General features: G+C 37.7%; 1 protein-coding gene across 1 annotated transcript in view; it reads left to right on the top strand.

The window, feature by feature from the left end:
* SLC4A1AP (solute carrier family 4 member 1 adaptor protein) overlaps positions 1-19,832 on the top strand; it is a 23,201-nt gene extending 3,369 nt beyond the window's left edge. The window contains exons 4-15 of the mRNA XM_007470859.1: positions 16-70; positions 861-921; positions 1,479-1,618; positions 6,107-6,267; positions 7,575-7,644; positions 8,024-8,210; positions 11,542-11,653; positions 13,868-14,117; positions 16,154-16,240; positions 16,921-16,988; positions 18,507-18,576; positions 19,783-19,832. Coding sequence (XP_007470921.1) covers positions 16-70; positions 861-921; positions 1,479-1,618; positions 6,107-6,267; positions 7,575-7,644; positions 8,024-8,210; positions 11,542-11,653; positions 13,868-14,117; positions 16,154-16,240; positions 16,921-16,988; positions 18,507-18,576; positions 19,783-19,832 — 1,311 coding nt within the window. The remainder of the gene's footprint in view (positions 1-15; positions 71-860; positions 922-1,478; positions 1,619-6,106; positions 6,268-7,574; positions 7,645-8,023; positions 8,211-11,541; positions 11,654-13,867; positions 14,118-16,153; positions 16,241-16,920; positions 16,989-18,506; positions 18,577-19,782) is intronic.
* Positions 19,833-20,071: the final 239 nt, after the last annotated feature.

The raw sequence follows: 20,071 nt of genomic DNA on the forward strand, positions 1-20,071 counted from the left end.
CAGCAGGAAAGAGAGGCCTTTTATATAAAGGATCCAAAAAAGGCTCTCCAAGGTTTTTTTGACCGAGAAGGTATGTAAACAGATTCTGACACTGCCAGTGTAATGTATCCACAACAGGGTGGTTTTCCAGATCTTTAGGTATTTAGAAATGCGGTAATTTATCTGCTCTCCTCCTTGTTCAGTTCTTGCCTGTGTGGTCAGTTGCTTCAGGTTTATTTTGAAAATAGTAAGAATTTTGTTATTTTTTCACATCTTGGAACAAAGGAAATACTTTGGCCTGACTTCATCCCCTTCTTGTCAAAAGATCCAGGACTGGGGTGGTGGGGAGATTGACCCAACTTCTTGTCATTGTTTTGTTTCTAATTCACGTGATCTTTTGTAATTCTTAACATGGATTTTCACTTTGTATGATTTAAAGAATGTTTCCACAAAGAATAGTTTCAGTGGAAATGCTTTGAGAGAACATCTATGTGTATGTGTGCACGTGTGTATGAGTGTAAATATATATATGAGCTGCTTGCATTCTGCACTTAGTATTTATGCTTCTAAAAACTAGGCAACCATGATAAATTAACACTAAGTCTACAACTTATAAGTGTGAAAGCTCCTATATAGGGGACAAACCTGTGTATGGAGAGTTGTTTTGATTTGAGTTTGGGCTTTTCTCTGCCTCAAGCTCATTCTAATTTTATTATCAGATAATAATTCCTAGGAATAGGAAGTGAAATGCTTTGAAATTTCATACTCAATGTGGTATGAAAACTTTATATTCTTACTTAACCTTTGCTGTCTTTTCCCTTTGTATCAACTAGTAACTTTCAGATGCTATTAAAATTGTTTTGTCTTTCTTTCTTCCACAGGAGAAGAATTAGAATATGAATTTGATGAACAGGGTCATAGCACTTGGCTTTGCAGGGTGAGGTATGTTCTTTTCTCATTAACATCCATTTATGGAAAGTGGTCAATTTCAGGTTTAATTTATGGTTACAGACAACAACCCAAAGAGCAAATTTAATCTTAATTTTGGTCTATTCCTGAATTTGGACCTTGATAGTTTAGTAACACATTGGGGTTAGGGTGGGATGAGTAAAAGGTGGAAGGAAAAGATTTGAAGTCCAACCATGGCAAGATAGAACAAAATGAACTGAGAGATTAAAAAGCCATCTCAGGGCTTCCCTGGTGGCGCAGTGGTTGAGAGTCCGCCTGCCGATTGAGGGGACACGGGTTCGTGCCCTGGTCCGGGAAGATCCCACATGCCGCGGAGCGGCTGGGCCTGTGAGCCATGGCGGCGGAGCCTGCATGTCCGGAGCCTGTGCTCCGCAACGGGAGAGGCCACAACAGTGAGATGCCCGCATACCGCAAAAAAAAAAAAAAAAAAAAGCCATCTCAACAAATATAACTATTATCATAAGATATTAATATTTTTCATGAGAATTGGAGCTTAGTGCTGTGCTGTAATTCCCCCCAAACCAATGCAGATTACCTGTGGATGATTCAACTGGAAAACAGCTAGTGGCTGAGGCTATTCACTCAGGAAAGAAAAAAGAGGCAATGATCCAGTGCTCACTGGAAGCTTGTCGAATCCTTGATACTTTGGGATTGCTGCGTCAGGAGGCAGGTGAGTACAGGGGAACACTTTTCTTTAAAAAAAAAAAAAAAAAAAAAAAAGGAAAAAAGGAAGGGAAATTAAAAAAAGTTACAAAACCTCTTTTTAGGGGGAAAATGTAAATCGTACAGAATTCTGTGAAGTGAAAAGAAAAAATTCCCTATCTCCATACCCAAAAGTAACCCTTGTTTATTTGTATTCTCCAAGACATTTTCTATAGATGTGTGTTCAGAAGTAGATCCTCTAACAACAAAAAAAAACCACGCATACACAAATGCATTTATGTTACTTATAGTATTCTTTTGTGACATTTTAACATAAGAATGTATCATGGACATTACCCATGTCATTGCATTAAATTTACCTTATTTTTTAAAAATCTGTCTGGGTATATAATTATTTTTTATTTATTCTAAAATTAATTTTATTGCAAAGTAACTTACATATAATTTAAAACTACCAAAGGCTTATAACTATATATACCTGTTCTTTGTCCTGCCCCTCCCCAGTCTTCATCCCTAGAAGGCTTTTAACTCTTTCAATTATTTCTTCTGGCCTTTAAAAATATCCATATTTCTAATCCAGTATCTTATAATAACGTGTAATGGAATATAACCTGCAAAAAAAACAAGACAAAGCAAAAATGGAATCACTGTGCTGTACACCTGAAACTAATGCAGTATTATAAATCAACTATACTTCAATAAAAAAGAATAAGTGTTAAAAAAAATTCATATTTCTAAAAAACATGAATATGCTATTATATTTTGATTCATTTAAACATTATCTATTGACTTAAATTAGTATTTGATATTTACATGGTTACGTTTATGCAAATATTAGTCACAACTGAGCAGTTTTATTTTTTTGTTGTTTTTCTAAAGTTAATAATTGTGTATGTGTTTCATGTGTTTGATTTTTTTGGTACCTCGTACTCATTCTTCCCACACCTTTCAGTAGCCTTTCAGTATGTTTTTCCATATGGTCAATCACATTAAGTAATTTATCAGTTCTGACTGTTTTGGAGACATTTCTCCTGAAGAGGACTCTTCTCATTCTTTTAAGGATGACCACTCTCTAGGCCTGCTGCAGAACAGTCATTTGGGACTTCATTTGCTGTCTTCCTTGAGACTTCCTTTCTCATTCTCCAGGGATGGATTTTCTGTTTTGTGATTCTCAGATTCTCATATTTCTTGGTTTATTCCCTTGTTTTAGTGGAGCACATCTTTCTGTAGTTTTGGCAGGATAGAAAGCTGGTACAACAATAGGGGGCACAGATATAATCTTCAATGGAGTTCACATCTTCCATTTTTCTTGGTCTACTGTTGTTTTGGTGGACATCCTCTAGTGGATTCCTAAGAAAGGATATATAGCAAGTCAACTTTATTAAACCCTCCACTCTGCAAATATAATTGTTCTAGCTTTACTTTTGGTTAATAATTTGGCTGGGAATAGAATTCTAAATTGGAAGTAATTTTCCTTCACAACTTTGAGGGCATTGCTCTTACCTGACATCCAGTGTTGCTATCAAAGTCCTAAACTATTCAGATTCCTGATCTCTAGTATGTCATCTTTTTTTCCCCCCTCTCACTAGAAGTTAGTAAGTTTCCCTTTGTTCTCAAGGCTCTGAAACTTAACTATGATGTACCTTTCTGTGGGTATATTCTCATCTATTTCCCTCGGGTACTTGTTGGGTCCATTTGATCTGGAAATCAGTTTAGGAACATTTCTGGAATTGTGCCATTCCATCATTTCATCCATCTGTTTTCTCTGTTGTCTGGAATTCTGTTATTTTAGATATTGAACCTCTTGGACTGATCATCTAAGTTTCTTATCTTTTTTTCCCTTCTCTTTTCTATTTGTATTTTTTGTTCTTTCTGGGATATTTCTGCAACTTTATCTTTCTGTCTTCATTTTGCTATCAAGATTTTAATTTCCAAAGCTCATTTTTGTTCTTTGAATGTTCATTTTTAAAACATAATATCCTGTTGTTGTTCATGGATTATTAATGTCTCATCTCTCTGCTAATCAGTTTTCTCCAGGTTGTTTTTTCTTTTTGTTTATTTGGTATCTATCGTGCATGGTAGAGGTTTTTCTCAGATGTCATGTATTTCTTGGTTGTAGATGCTTATATAGGGACAAAAAATGTGGTTGGCAGCTTGGAATATATAGGTGGGGCTTGTTAATGATGTGGGTGGGCCTTTTGCTGGGGAACTCTCCATGTAAGTATCCTTAGATCTTCCTTCTTCTGCTGGCAAGATTCCCTAGAGAGTACTCTTCCAGTCTCCTGCATGAAGGGAGAGGACTGGCTGCCAGCATTCCTAGCACTACATGGTGGAGATGGCTGAGCATGTTCTCAACATTCATCTGTTTTCAGGAGAACACTGTTTTTTGAATGTAGTACCCATGCCCTCAATTGTACTAGTCAACCCACAGTTCAAAGACTTTCTGTCTTAAACTCTTGTGTTTTTCCTGGGGGTGGGAAGGAGGTGAGTAGCCAAGGAGAAGGATCTGTTTCTCAATCAGCTTTTACTCAGTCATCTTTATTTTAGCACTACTATCCAGCCTAGTTCCAGATCCTTTTGAGGATTCTGTAGTATAATCAGTTTGGTTCTCAGCTTTCCCCATTGTTGGTTTAGGACCCATTTTTTATTTTTTATTTCTGCTAAGTTAGTTTCCACTTATCTGTCTGCTTTTTCATTTCCAAAAATTTGGTGTTACTGTCCCCACTACTATTCTCCCTGTCTTTGTAGATTAGTGTCTTTAAAAAAAGATCTCTTTGCTGCAGTTTTAGTGGAGTATGGGGAGAGAACAAAATTAGATATGTGTGTTCAGTGTACCATCTTAACCTGAAATTATCAGGTTTATATTAATAAGGACTGTTGTCGTTGCAAATAATAGAAACCTAATTCAAACTAGCTTAGGGGGAAAGATTATTGGCTGCAGAAGCTGGGAAGAGTACCTCACAGGACTGAAGGAAGAACTGCATGAACCAGGACCTCAAGTTCTGGAAGCAGAACTTAGTGCTATAAAACCGGAACTCAATATCACCAGGACACATACAACTTATACATGTGTATCTGTGAGTGAGTCTGTCTCATGAATGCATGGTTTTATTTTGCAGACAGATTCTTACCCCATGCAGAAAAGAGGGATGCTTACAGCCTTGGATTTATATCTTCTCTCTTTAATAACCTCATTGGAAAGAGAGCCTCTTTTTCCCTGTATCTAAGTGTAACTATGAGGGAAAGATTCTTATTGATCTGGCTCTGGTCACATGACTACCCCTAATCCAGGTGGAATGGGGGAGGAATTTTCTAGAGGAAAGGGGGTACTTTTACTAGAACAAGGGGAGTAAGATAACATAGGGTAGACAAAAAAGTAATAGCTACCATAGTCCCCTGTTGATGGGCTTTCTAGATTTTCATGGTTGCAATGTTTCATTGATATGTATAGGATAAATTCCTTTAAGTAGAATTGCTAGATTAATTGCGTCTTTAATGTTGACAGCTGTTGTAAGATTGACCATCAGAAAGATGGTGTCAATATGCATTCCAGCCAACTGTTTGAGAGTCCATTTCCCCATATCCTTACCAAATTAGGCATTATTAATCTTTTTATGTTTTTTCTAGTCTAATAGGTAAGAAGTGGTATCTCATTATTTTCGTTTGTGTTTTTTAATTATTAAAAAAAAGTTTAACATCTTTTCAAATGTCTGTTGGGCGTTTGTATTTCATTTTTTGTGAACTGTTTTTATTATTTTAAAAATTTTCTTTTGGATTATTGGCCCTTTCCTCATTTATCTTTTTCCTTTTTTGCTAATTGATTTTTGAGAGCTTTTGCTCATTAAATAAATTAGCCCTTTGTTTTAACTTTTTTTTTATTGTGGTAAAATATACATAACATAAAATTTACCATTCTAAGCATTTAAAAAAAAATTTTTTTTTTAAATTTATTTTTTGGCCGCACCACGCAGCATGTAGGGTCTAAGTTCCCTAACCAGGGAGCGAACCCATGCCCCCTGCAGTGGAAGCATGGAGTCTTAACCACTGGACCACCAGGGAAGTTCCTAAGCATTTTTACGTATATAGTTCAGTGGCATTAAATATGTTCATGTTGTGCAGCCATCACTACTGTCCATCTCAGAACTTTTTCATCATCCCATTCTGAAGCCTTGTACCCATTAAACAGTAACTTCCTATTCTTCCTCCCCCCCAGCCCCTGGTAACCAGTGTTCTACTTTCTGTCTCTCTGAATTTGACTATTTTAGGTACCTCATGTAAGTGGAATCATGCAATATGTGTCCTTTTGTGTCTGGCTCGTTTCACTTGTAATAATGTCTTCAAGGTTTAGCCCTTTGTTTTTATATGTAGTTTGGCAGCTTGTTGAATCCTCTCTTTTAATAACTGATGGTGATATTTTAAGCTGCTTGTCTACTTGCCTTCTTTCTTTTTCTTTTTTTTAACCTGATTCATTATCGTTTATTTTATCTACCTCTAGTATCTCGGAAAAGGAAAGCCAAGAACTGGGAAGATGAAGACTTTTATGATAGTGATGATGACACGTTTCTTGATCGGACTGGCCTGGTTGAAAAGAAGCGTCTGAACCGAATGAAGAAGGCTGGGAAGATTGATGAGAAGCCAGAGACCTTCGAATCATTGGCAAGTTTTATTTATAGAAATAGCTGTGGTAGTTTAATTTTTTAAATAAAATAATGTATTATTTAAATTTGTTTTATAATTCTAATTTTTAAAGCAGTAGCATTGAAATCTAGTACTGAAGTATAATTTTTGTGATCTGTAAATTTGATGGTAACAACTAGTCTTATCCAAGCTGGAAAAAAGTTTGTTGCTAGAGACTATATCTGTCTCTAGGTGGGTAGTGATCCATTAACAAGCATTCTTTGGATATGATCTTACCCCCAAAAAAAGAAAGGAAAAAGTTCCAAATTGGGACATTCTGAGGTGAAATTGACTCTAGGCTTTTGGCAGCCAAGAATCGTGAAAGGAATTTTGAGGAGTGTAGTTTGGTAATACAGGCACACCTCAGAGATACTGCAGGTTCAATTCCAGACCACTGCAATAAAATGAAAATTGTAATAAAGTGAGTCACACGAACTTTTTGGTTTCCCAGTGCATATAAAAGGTATGCTGTAGTCTATTAAGTGTGCAATAGCACTATCTCTAAAAAGACAGTGTATATTTTAAATATACTTTATTGCTAAAAAATGTTAACCATCATTCTGTCAATGCAGGGTTGTCACAAATCTCCAATTTGTAAAAATGCAATATCTTCAAGGTGCAAGTAAAGTAAAGCTCCATAAAATAAGCTATGCCTGTAGTTTTAAACAGTGTATCATAACAGTGTATCATAAACAGTGTATCATTTAAATCAGTGTATCATAAGATGACCTGTATTTTCACTATAGTAAGTAATATTCAGAGCTTAAAACATTATCTAACGTCTATTGTTTTGATTCATCAATGAAAACAAATGTCTCGAGTTCTTTCTTTTTTTAAAAAATATTTATTTATTTATTTATTGGCTGTGTTGGGTCTTAGTTGTGGCACGTGGGCTCTCTAGTTGTGGCTTGCAGGCTCAGTTGCCCCGAGGCATGTGGGATCTTAGTTCCCCTACCAGGGGTCGAACTGGCGTCCCCTGCATTGCAAGATCGATTCTTAACCATTGGACCACCAGGGAAGTCCCTTGAGTTCTTTCTTTTGAGTAAAATAAGGTCTGTGTTCTGTACATTCCTTCTGTTTAATTCTTTAATTCAGATATTTATTCAATTAAATTTAAATAAACATGAAAAATGTTAACTCCATGAGGAGCAGATTTAAATGGACTTCTGAATTAATTCTCTTAAAACTTGTCACAATAATTAAAATAAGAGGAGGAAGAAAAGGAAAGCTACCACATTTCGAAAGAAGAAAAACATTTGCTAACCCTGTTAATTTGGGTGTTACAGGTTGCAAAGTTAAATGATGCTGAAAAGGAACTCTCTGAAATTTCTGAGAGACTGAAAGCCTCTGGCAAAGGTAAGGTAATGACTCATTAAACAAATATTTATTGAGCACCTACTGTGTGTAGTGCAATTTGCTAGGTACTAAGGCTACATTGGTTAGTAAGATTTACAGGATATAGAGCCTTTCTAAGGAGCAGCATAGCATTTTAGAACTAGAAGGAACATTATAAATTATTTGGTTCAACCTCTTTATTTAATAGATGGAGGAATGAAGCCCATTGAGGCAAAGTGACTTTCTAAGATGTCCCAGGTATAACCAGTTTCCTTATTCCTAATATCAGTAATGTCCTCTGTCCAGCTTTAAGTTAGTGACTTTTCTATGGAAACTTGGGCTGAATTTTAAAATATTTGGTGTCATCTTTCTAAACATGTGTTATCCCTTTCTTGGACAGCTCTATCAGAGTCACCATCTCAGGACTCTTTAGATGCGTTCATGTCAGAAATGAAATCAGGGAATGCATTAGATGGTGTGTCCCGGAAGAAACTTCACCTGAGAACTTTTGAACTGAGAAAAGAACAGCAGAGACTTAAAGGGTTGATAAAAATTGTAAAGCCAGCAGAGATTCCAGAACTAAAAAAGTAAGTCTTAGTTATACTGGGAATTTTAAATAAGCATGTTCACAAAGGTAACATTTTGAATTATATCTTTAGTTTTTTAGGTAATCACTATGGACTAGAAATAGACTATGAGAAACTCTTTAAAGCACAGAAGGCAGTGGTTTCATGGAGTAACTAAAAACCCAGTTTATTTGTGAAATTTAGACCACTACAGGATTTTTAAGGAAAACTGTATTGATTCCTGTTTCATTGGAGGGCTCTAAATTTTTACTTAATACTTTTAGTGCAGAGTAAACTTCTTTAAAGAGCAACATGCTCAAAAGGTTAATTTCCCTAATATATGAAGACCTATTCACCAGAGACAAATGGGCAAAGGAAGTCAACTGAAAGGCCACTGAAAAAGAAATACAAATAACTCTTAACTATATAAACTCAGCCTCACTCATAATAAGAGAAATACAAATGCTACAATGTAATACTGTTTTTATCTATGATTTTAAAACCACAGATGAAAAGATATGAGTACAGATAGTCATTTTAATACGTATATCTGTCATTCTTAAGAACCAGTTGATAACTCTTCACTATATTTAAATACTTTTTTAAATGGGAATCTCTTCCTTAAAAAGGGGTAAAAGCATAATCCCCTGAAGTTGATCTTATTGTTAACATTGGGGAAATTATTGGAAGAGATTAACCCAAATCCATTTGCAGACATCCAGAAGATTTTTGAGTAATTTGTAAACAAGATTTTAAGAATAATTTTTCCCAGACGTGGCTAGTATTTATGAGTGAGTGAGTGAGTGAGTGAGTGAGTGAGTGTGTGTGTGTGTGTGTGTGTGTGAGAGAGAGAGAGAGAGAGAGAGAGAGAGAGAGATCCAGTCTTTCACCTTGACAGTATTTTAAAATTGTCTTCTATGTGGTGTCAGCAAATTTTGAAAATGTTGAGTAGGTGGTTGTAGAAGTAAGCAACCCTCAATAAACACAATCCAGATGGGCATCTCAAAAACTGGTACTACCTAGGTACGTTCACTCACTTATGAAGGTAGTTAAATATAGAAGGTTTCTTGTTTTCTTTAGGTCCGTGCTGTTCAGGACAGCACCCAATAGTCACATGTGATATTAAAATTAAACAAAATTAAAAGTTCAGTTCTTCAGTCAGTTAGCCACATTTCAAGTGCTCAATAGCCACATGTGGCTAGTGGCTACTGTATTGGACAGCACAGACAGAGAACATATCCATCATTCCAGAAAGTTCTGTTGGACGGTGCTGCTTTAGGTTGTCAGTAGCGTCTTTTCAGCCCCTCACCCCCGTGTACAAAACCTGTAACTTGATGCTGGGGGCATTGCATAGATGAGTATCTATCAATTGAGAGGCACCTCTGTTTACAAAAATGTAATGGCCAACCGTTTCTGGAGCTCTTGATCATCTGCACAGAAGATGTATCCCCAAATTACTAGCAGGTTTGTTCAAAGATTTATATGTAGTTTGGATATTTGATACAGTGATGCACAGATCAGTCTACAGAAGTCTGTTTGCCGCAAATGATGTTTGAGTTACCTTACTGACAGTGGGGAGGTAGATTAGCATTAGAGTTATACTTCCTGGGTTTCATTCTCAGCTCTGTCAATTAGTCTTTGGGAATTTTAAGGCAAGTTATGTAACTTCTTTGATCTTCACTTTCCTCATCTGTAAATTAGAATAATGATGTTGCAAAGATTAACCGAATAGCACTTAATAAAGTGCTGGCATATGTATTATCATTGTTGTAATTTTTACTATCATTGATATACTTAGCAACTATTTGTGACATCATTTTTGTGGAGAAAAGGTAAAAACTCAGGAGCCATAGCCCGGGTTAGACAAATTAACAGTGAATTTTAATTCCAACTATGTAAACCTTTAATTTGCTAAGTCAGCCCTGAGAGGTGTTCTGAGCTAGAAGACATACATCAGCTTCCTCCAGAGCCTCCCCTCCTGCTGTCTGTGTGTCTGCCTTGTTCCTCCTCCCTTTCTTACTTTGGATACTGGCCTTCAGATTCTGTGTATCTTCTCCCTCCTCTTCTCACTTGAGGGTTGAACTTCTAAACTTCCTACCTAAGTCCACCCCTGCTCCACCCACAAGCAACTCTTGATTGTGATCCCATCTTCTACTTTTTCTTCTCCTTTGGGAGTCTTTGCATGTCTTCCAGGCCAGCCAAGCTATTTAATGGAGCTGGAAAATATCTGTGTTGCTCTTGCCTTTGCCTTTCCATGCTTCCTGATGCTTGTGGGGAAGGGATGTGAGGGATGTTTGACAGAGCGTCTTTAAGGCCAGGCAGGCAGGATTTCCTCTCATGGCCTCAGCAAGGCAGTGGGTCTGTTTCTGGTACAGAAGGCAGATGAGGCTAGGCTCAAGAGCACCACCGAGGTGGTAAGACTTAGGTAAAAGAAGGCAGGAGTGGAAATGGGGCTTCAGGGTTGAGCAGCGTAGTCATTTTCTTGTATGGACCCCTGTGAGCCAGGAGGGCCAGTGCTGTCCTTATATTCCAGAAGGCAGGGTTGTCCTGTAGTCAATGTGAAGATAGCATAGGGCTTTCTCCCCTTTCTCCTCATGCTATCTTGTCATTGTCACCTCTGACTACTCTCTGAGCGTCTTGTCAACTCAACTGCCATCCTTTTTGTTTTGCTTTTGCTTTGTTCTTTTTTCCCCTGCTCTTTTCTGATTTCTACAGTCTCTTCTCTTTGCTCTTCCTCAGCTTTACCCTCATGTGCTTAGCTTTTATAACTATATTCAGCCACTGAGAACATTGACAAGCTCGCCAGTTGTGTGGTCTCTCATTAAGTCTTTGTTGTTACTCGCTACACAGGATATCCTGCCTCCCACACCCTTTACACATACTTTTTTTTTTTAAACTTCTGTGCTCAGAGCTGTTGTTTGTGGTTACGATAAGTGTGGCCTCCAGGTAAGTAAGTAAAGCACTGAGTCCTCTTCAGAGGTTGATGGCAAATAGGGCTTTACACCATGGATCCATCTCCTGCCATTTAGTGGGGATGGGGCATGCCTGTGTATTCTCCTTTGCCAGTGACCTGTGTACTGTAGGCATCATTTTATTAATGTGAAGTCTTGTAGCATGTTGTAAATCGCTAGACTAAGGTAGTATCCTTATCTTGCCCTTAATACCTCTGTGTCTGTGACAATCAGCAGTGTTGTCCATTCAAACTTTGCTGGCCTGAATACCTCTTTCTTATTCGTGTATGCATAAATGTTCACTTTGTGGAAAGTTTTGTGGTGCCAGAAGTTTGTTTACCGTGGTATTTTTAGATAAAACCTTGGCCTCACTGGAATAGATAATTATTCTTTCTTCCTAGAACTGAAAGTCAGGCTACAGATGGAGAAAACAAAGCTAAAAAGCTTACCCTGCCTCTCTTTGGTGCCATGAAAGGAGGAAGCAAATTCAAATTAAAAACTGGAACAATAGGGGTAAGTTGTGGGTCAAGGTGTTAAAACTTTTAGCTCTTGAGTTATCCTGAGCTAATTTATCTCTTTTCTTTTCAAAACTCAGATGACTCATCCCACAGTCATGTAAAAAGGGGCTGTGGGCTTGCTATGATCACATCTTTCCCAGGATGTGGTTCTTGGATTTTTCTCTTCAGCCTAGGCTTATCAAGAATTGATGAATCGATCCATGTGAAGCAATTTGCATGTAACCGATTTGTGAATTAGAATACCAGTTTATTAATTTGTGATCAATGTTGCGTTTAAGAAAGGGTCTCCTGTGGTTTCTGGGTTTGTTTGGGTTTTTTTGCTTTTTTTCCTGGTGGTTAGATGTTGTAATATTCAGAGTCAGCTAACACTTGGTAGTAACATAATCTCTACACCTGGTTCTGCCATATGGTTTTTCTTACTTTGTTTAATCCTTCCAACACCTTATGATGTGTGGGAATTATTACCGCCCACAGTTGAGGAGCAGGGTCAGAGAGGTTAAATTCAAGATCACACCATCATTAAGTAACTAGATGCAATCAAATCCAGGTCTTATATCTCTTGAGTCGTGATCTTTCAACTTTCCTCTAATACTTCACTGATGTATGTTTTTGCTCTTTGTACATCCTTATTTATAGATTCAATTTTTAAAAGGTTGTCATCACCCCAAAGAGCATAACCTTATGTATTAATGTGCTAGGGCTGCCATAACAAAATGCCGCACACTAGGTGTCTTAAACAAAAGAAATCGATTCTCTCACAGTTCTAGAGGCTAGGAGTCCACGATTAACATGCCAGCAGGGTTAGTTTCCTCTGAGGGCTATTTCCTTGGCTTGCAGATGGCTGCCCTCTTGTTGCCTTGATGACCTCTTAACATGGTCATCCCTCTGTGCACTTGCAACTCTGGCGGCTTTCCTTCTTCTTATAAGGACACCAGTCATATTGGATTAGGGCCCCACCCTAACAGCCTTGTTTTAACTTAATCAACTCTTTAAAGACCTTATCTCCAAATAAGTAACATTCTGAGGTACTGGTGGTTAGGACTTCAACATGAATTTTGGGGGGACACAGTTCAGTCCATAACACCTTGAATTAGGGTAAACTGTCCTCTGGTGGCAGAGGTCTGAAGTCCCAACCATGTGTCCTGAGTGAGAACCATGTGGTTTACCTGTGATGGAGGCTTTTCTGTGAGGTGGGGAGAGGGTATTTTAGTTAGAAGAAAAACTCTTTACTAAAAAGCTCTCCTTAGGATTACTGAGCTAAATCCTATATTTAAAAAATGATATACCTAACATATACTTTGGTACCTTCTTCCTATTCTTTAAGCTGTGATCAACTTTTTCTAATAATTTTTTTTTTAAGATGTTGGGGGTAGGAGTTTATTAATTTATTCATTTATTTTTGCTGTGTTGGGTCTTCGTTTCTATGTGAGGGCTTTCTCTAGTTGTGGCAAGTGGGGGCCACTCTTCATCGTGGTGCGCAGGCCTCTCACTATCGCGGCCTCTCTTGCTGCGGAGCACAGGCTCCAGACGTGCAGGCTCAGTAGTTGTGGCTCACGGGCCTAGTTGCTCTGCGGCATGTGGGATCCTCCCAGACCAGGGCTCGAACCCATGTCCCTTGCATTAGCAGGCAGATTCTCAACCACTGCGCCACCAGGGAAGCCCTCTAATAATTACTTTTATTGAAAGGTCTTGATTAGAATATTTGACCTTATTCAAGAAATTTCTTTTTCTTCAGGTTCTGTTTTACTGATTTACATATCTTGTTTCCTTGAAATTGTGTTAAATCTAAAATGAAAAAGCTGCACAAATGATATATTTTTTAGGAATGTGTGTCTGATTTACTCCCTAGGAGATTTTTTAATGAGTAAAGATTTGTAATGAATTTAACATCATGAGGGGTAACAGGACAGAATTCCTACAGCTGGTACTCAGTAAATCATACCTGGAATAAATGTTTTTGTTCCCTACAAGATGTTTCAGGGGTTTCATACTTCATGTTCTTTTGACCCTAGAAATTAACAAACTTACTTGTTAAGGATTCATAGATGGATAGATAATATTTCATGTGAAAGTCCTCCTTCCAACAAACTTCGGCAGGGTTGATCCGCCTAGAGAAGTTAGACATTCTGCTCATTTAGCTTAACCCCCTTGAAAAGATGTCTCTGTCATATTGTAGAACTGCTTGTTCATGGGTTGTTTTCCCTCATAGAAGTTACCCCCCAAGCGTCCAGAGCTCCCTCCAACCCTAATGAGAATGAAGGATGAGCCTGAAGTAGAGGAGGAGGAGGAGGAGGAGGACGAGCAGGACGAGCAGGAGGAGAAAGAAAAGGAGGAGCAAGAAGAGAAGAAAATGGAGGCGGGGAGCAGTAGGCTGCAGCAGGAGATAGAGCCAGAAGGAGCAGTGCAGGAAACGGGTCCTCCCACAGATTTCACATGTTCTAAAGAAACAAAAAATCATGGTAATGTATTCTTTCTCCTTCCTGTGCTATTCAGTGGGCATATGCATTCGTTGTGGATAGGTTTGAAAAAGCAAAGCCAGTTCTTGCCTGTGCATTTTGGCTTTGTGACACTTTGTGATGTGTGATACACCTGACTCTGGAAACATACTTTCCTGGTCTTTCTTTGATTGCCAGTCATTATTTATCCTCATTGTAAAATAAGGGCAAGTATTTCCAGTGTGTTCCAGAATTATGGAAAGTTGAAAGCTGTGGAATATGAAACCACAGCAGCTGTGGAACAGTCCTGAGCTGCTGCCACTCTGTGATTGGAGGGCAGTGGAACAGGGCGGATGATGGGGCCTGATAAGGTGGTCTCGGGGTAAGCCTCCCCTTATTCATTTTTCCCCCATCCCCGAAACAGAGGCTAAACATAATTGTACCCACTGGATGTACTTCTCAGGAAGCATCATGCCTTATTCATCTTTTTGCCCGTGGTACCTAGCAGAGAACCTGATGTGTCGTATTCACCCACCTCAACGAAGGGCTGATGAAAAATATAAAAGAGGGAATTGATTAGTTTTTAAATATGTTTTCTTCTGATTATAAAAGGTATATATGTTCATTTTAGAAACTTTGGATCATACATAAAAGTCCAAAGAAGAAAAGGGGAATCTCCCACGCCCAGAGATTATTGTTTATCTTTTTAGTATCCTCTTAACCCTTGTCAGCTGCAGGGGTTATTTTCCTGCAGGTTGGCCAAACTGCTTAGCAAGATTAAGACTGCACAGAAAATAGGGAGCATGAAGAAAAGCAAAAAACACTGGCATTAAACGTGTGTGGGAATGTGTGCATAGGGACTTCCAAAACAAACCAGGCAAGTCCATGTGAAAACACTAGGCCTGGTATGTAGACCTTCTCCTGAGTCACCTTCAGCTGTTTTAGACACAGAAAAGTTATTGTTTCCTCATCTGTGAGAAGTAAATCTTTTGCATTTTCCTTTGTTATTGGCACAATGCTTGGCCTTTTCAAAAAAGGTACTACACATCCTTTTTGCAGAGTCTAATCTTTGATCCATCCACTGTAAGGGTGTTACATAAACAGGTCACTGGGGAGGCGAGCAGTAAGTACTGTATTTTTTTTGTTTAAGGGACCGAAGTAAATATGTGTGTCTAAAAATAGCAGATTTAGGGCTTCCCTGGTGGCGCAGTGGTTGGGAGTCCGCAGGGGGTGCGGGTTCGTGCCCCGGTCCGGGAGGATCCCAAGTGCCGCGGAGCGGCTGGGCCCGTGAGCCATGGCCTCTGAGCCTGCGCGTCCGGAGCCTGCGCTGCGCAACGGGGGAGGCCACGGCAGTGAGAGACCCGCGTGCTGCACAAAAAAAATTAATTAATTAATTAAAAAATAAAATAAAATAAAAATAGCAGATTAAAAAATTTGGTTTATAAGATACATTAATTAGTAAATCTGCAGCTCATTAGGGATTACTCCAGGCATTCATTTATTTATTAATTTATTTATTTATAAAATAACATTGGGATTGTATTGTACATGCTATTTTATAACCTATTTTTTTCTATGTCTTAAAATAGTCTTTTAAAATGTGGTTTTAATAAGGGGCAAAGTGGTCCATCACATGAATATGCCATAATTTACTTAACTCCACATTATTATACATGTAAGTTATTTGTTAATTTTTGCTATTATAAACATACTTGTATAAAATAAATCTTGGTGCTCATCTCTGATTATTTTCTTCGAATATGTTCCTTGAAGTAGAATTTCTAGGCCGAGGAATATGTACATTTTTAAGGGTTTGGTAAGTATTGCTAAAAAGTTTTACCTCAGAGTTGGCCAGTTTTTGAAGTGGAAAATTGGTGGTTCTCTGTTAGACCTCTGGAGACACATTTATTATTGAAAACCTTATTAAGGTTAGTTGAAGCTAATGATAGTAAAACTGGATGATTATGTAGGTACTTAGCTTTTCTTGCTTTTGATTTGTTTTCTTGGTTCCCCACCAAGTAATTAAGTAATACGATATGCTTTGGTTCTGCATTTTATAGAAAACATGTCTCAACTCGGCCAAGTGGAACAGAATAAAGGTTACCAAGAGATTAGTGAGACAGCTGCATCGTGTGAGGAACCCTCAGGCAAGTAGGACAGAGACTCCACTGCTGCTCCACACACAGGCAGCCAACTGGTGTCAGAGAGGAGGGGGTGGCAGCTGACCCGAGGGGTGCAGACACTGGGTAGATGCTGCTGCCAGGGCTGTGGACAGAGTTGGAATATATGAGAGGTTCATGTTTGGTGCCATCCTGTTTGCCTTTCTTTTCCTCCTCTGGCTCCTGGGTTTCCCCCACCCCGACCCCCAAAGCACCTAATGCCTTCATGTTTCCCTCTGGCCATGCAAAGCTCTCTACAATTTTACATCTCCCAGAATTGAATATGTGCTTATCATGGGGGTGATTCCAACATTATTAAAATAAATTGGTTGAAAGGATGGGCTATTAAAAGGACTGTTTTTTTCTGGTTTTCTACTGCTTTTAACTGTAATGATTAAATTGTTAAATAGTAAAGTCAGCCCCATTTTCCTTTACCTTTTCGAAAGGTGTGATTAAATTTAGGCTTAGGATTTGGAAACTAAGGTTATTAAGGAAGGGACAGTTCTCTCTATATAGTCTTTACAGTAGTAGAAGGAATTTTTGAGAATTAGATTGTGATGTTTTCTTCAATAGTTATAATGCTCTTTAGGGAGGAATTTTTCTTTTCCATTTTATTTTTCTGAAATAGCTATTGCCTCTTTTATTTTTTTTTCTTTTTCATAAATTAGCATCAAAGAATGAATATGAGAAAAGCAGAGATGAATTGAAGAAAAAGAAAGCTCCTGGTCTAGGCAGAGTAAGTGCTTTAGTCATAATCTTCATTTCTCCGAAAGTAAAAATGAACCCCTTTGCCATGGGCCATGTCCGGAAGAGTGAATCCAGGGATTATCTTAGCAGAATTCCCAGCTGCCTTCTACCCCCTCTTCTAGAAATCTGGGCTCTTTTATTTTTATTTTTGAATTTTTGGATTCTCTATTCTTGTCTCTACTCTTTTCTTTATAATTGCTCAGATACCTCTTTTATTAATTTTTGAATCTTTCTTCATATCCTAATATGCCATACAAAGACATTTGAATAATATATTATTTTCTTCCTTTTATTACACAAAAGGTAGAATGTAATATACTGCATGCTACACTGTGATTTTTTTTTTTTTTAACCTGTGGTGGAAATCATTGTCTATCAGTGCACTGAGAGCTTCGTGTGGGTGTACTCTATCGACTTCATTTTTTTTTTTTTGGGTGTACTCTATCGATGGACACTTGGGTTCCTTCTAGTCTTTTATTATAACAGTGCTATAATGAATAACCTTATGTGTATATAATTTGTATGGATACTGTAAGTTCCCAGAAGTGGAATTGGTGTCGGGAGGTCCCTAAGACCACCCTTAGGCTAGGTAATTCACAAGAAGCCTCACAGGACTCAGCATGTGGTGGAACTTACAGTTGTGATTTATTACATCACAAGAATAGTAAAGGGAAAAGGAACATTGAGTGAAGTCCGGGGAACCAGGTACAAGTTTCCAAGGGTCCTTCTCCAGTGAAGTCACATAGGACGTGCTTAATTCCCCTCACAAAGAGTGACAACTTGTGAAACCAGGAAAGCTCATTAGAGACTTAGTACCCAGGATTTATATTGGGTACTGATCATATAGGTATACCCTGCCTGGCATCTACCCAAATTCCATTGTCCTAGGAGGAAAGCAGGTGTTCAGCATAAACCACATTGTTTTTATGAACAGTTTTGGCCCAGTGGGCTACTCTTTGTCAGTTAGGGTAATGGGAACCCTCTTGAAATCCAAGTTCCCAGATGGCCACCAACAAGCCTTTCAAACAGGCCTTTCAAAGGATAGCAGTCAGGCTTGCTTTGTTACCTTTTCTGCACTGGAATCAAAAGGCAAATGTCAAATTTTCCTCTGTGGAGGTTATATCATTTAGAGTCACACCTGTCTTGACTGCCTCTTTTAGAAAAAACATCACTCTCACTGGCTGAAAATCAGCTTGTTGAGGCTTTGTGGAAAAAAATCAAGATTCAGAGAGAGAATGCTCCCCCATTTTTGGTTACTTATATGTCAAGATCATTAGTGGAAGCTGTTCTCTCTTAATTTTTGTTTGCTCACGGGGATAGGGACAATAATTCTTAGAGTTAAAATTCTTTTGAATAAAATAACCTATCTTGCTCACGGGGATAGGGACAATAATTCTTAGAGTTAAAATTCTTTTGAATAAAATAACCTATCTTGCTCACGGGGATAGGGACAATAATTCTTAGAGTTAAAATTCTTTTGAATAAAATAACCTATCTGTTTTTGCAGCTTCCACTGACACTTTCCTCCAACTATCCAGAAGATGATCCAGATTACTGTGTGTGGGTCCCACCTGAAGGTAGATGGTTTTTACTTTTCTTTTCCTCTAATATTTATTTATTTAGGTTTCTGAATAGGTAATATATATTTAAGGTTCAGTATAAGAACATTACAAGAGTATGTAGTGGAAAAGTCTCCCTTCTGGTTAAAGGATCTAAAAGACATATCAACCAAATATAATTTGTGTATTCTGTTTGGATCTTTATTCAAACAAACAATTATTTAAAAAAATTATAAGCCAGTCAGATAATTTTGAACACTAGCTAGATATGTGATGATAGTAGGAAATTGTTAATTTTTTTAAAGTGTGAGTGATATTGAGTTATGTGTTTTAGAAAAAGTCCTTGTCTTCCAGGAATATGTACAGAAGTGTTCACAGATGGAATGATACCTGGGATTTCCCTTAAAATAGTCCAGTGGTGGAGGATAAGGGAAGATAGAGGAGGGGCAAGAGATAAAGCAGGATTTGCCACATGTCGATCATGGTTAACACTGGGTGCTGGGTACACGGAGGTTCATTATATCTTTCTCTTTACTTTTGCATGTATTTTAAATTTTCTCTAAAGTGGGGGGGGGGGAAGTCTTTTAGCTGTGCTTTAGCTACTCAGTTTTTTCCTAAAGATAACCAAATATCAGTTTCTTATGACTTCTTATATATATAATGTGAAATACCTATGTAAGCAATAAAATACATATTTCATCAATTTTTTTACACAAATGGAAGCATATTCTATACCTTACTGTTTTGCACTTAATAATATATGGACATCCTTCCATAGCTAGTTATAGATTTCTTTTTTTTTTGGTAATGGTAGCATAGTTCTTTTTTATAGTATGGATATACCTTTAATTTATTTAACCAGTTTCCTCAATGAATATTTGCTGTGTTTCCAGTCTTTTGCCATTATAAACAAGTCTGCAATAAGTAACCTCTAATATGTGTAATTTTGCAAGGGTAAAGGTGTACTTGTAGGAAAAATTTCTTAAATGTCAACATGCTGGATCAGAGGCTACGAACATTTTTAAGAGACCTTAAATTGCATTCTATAGGGATTATACTAGTTAATGTTCCTACTATACCCTTAAGGCAATATGAGATGCTTGTTTTCCCATATACTTATCACAGGTTGCTTTTTCTATGGATTGGGTTTCTAATATACTAATAATTAATAGAAATTTAGGTACTAAAATGCTTGCTTTTTGTCTGCTTTTTACTCTGATCTAGGCCAAAGTGGAGATGGCAGGACCCATCTTAATGATAAGTATGGCTATTGATTGCTTCCAAATCCTAAAGGAAGACCTTGTGGACCATGTGACATGGGATATTTAGGATAATATATCAAGTTGAATGTCCAGAGAAGGAGTTCAGATGATCATTTGTAAAATTTGGTGACTGGCCTTTTCTTCTGTGCTCTTGGCTTCCTAAATTTATCTACCCATCTGATTCTCTTGAATTTGGTATTTATGTTTAAAAGTGTTTGTGTATGTATGTAAAAAGGAACCATATATTTTGA

This window comes from Lipotes vexillifer, unplaced genomic scaffold, assembly GCF_000442215.2.
Source record: "Lipotes vexillifer unplaced genomic scaffold, Lipotes_vexillifer_v1.1 scaffold717, whole genome shotgun sequence".
In the NCBI taxonomy this organism is placed as follows: domain Eukaryota; kingdom Metazoa; phylum Chordata; class Mammalia; order Artiodactyla; family Lipotidae; genus Lipotes; species Lipotes vexillifer.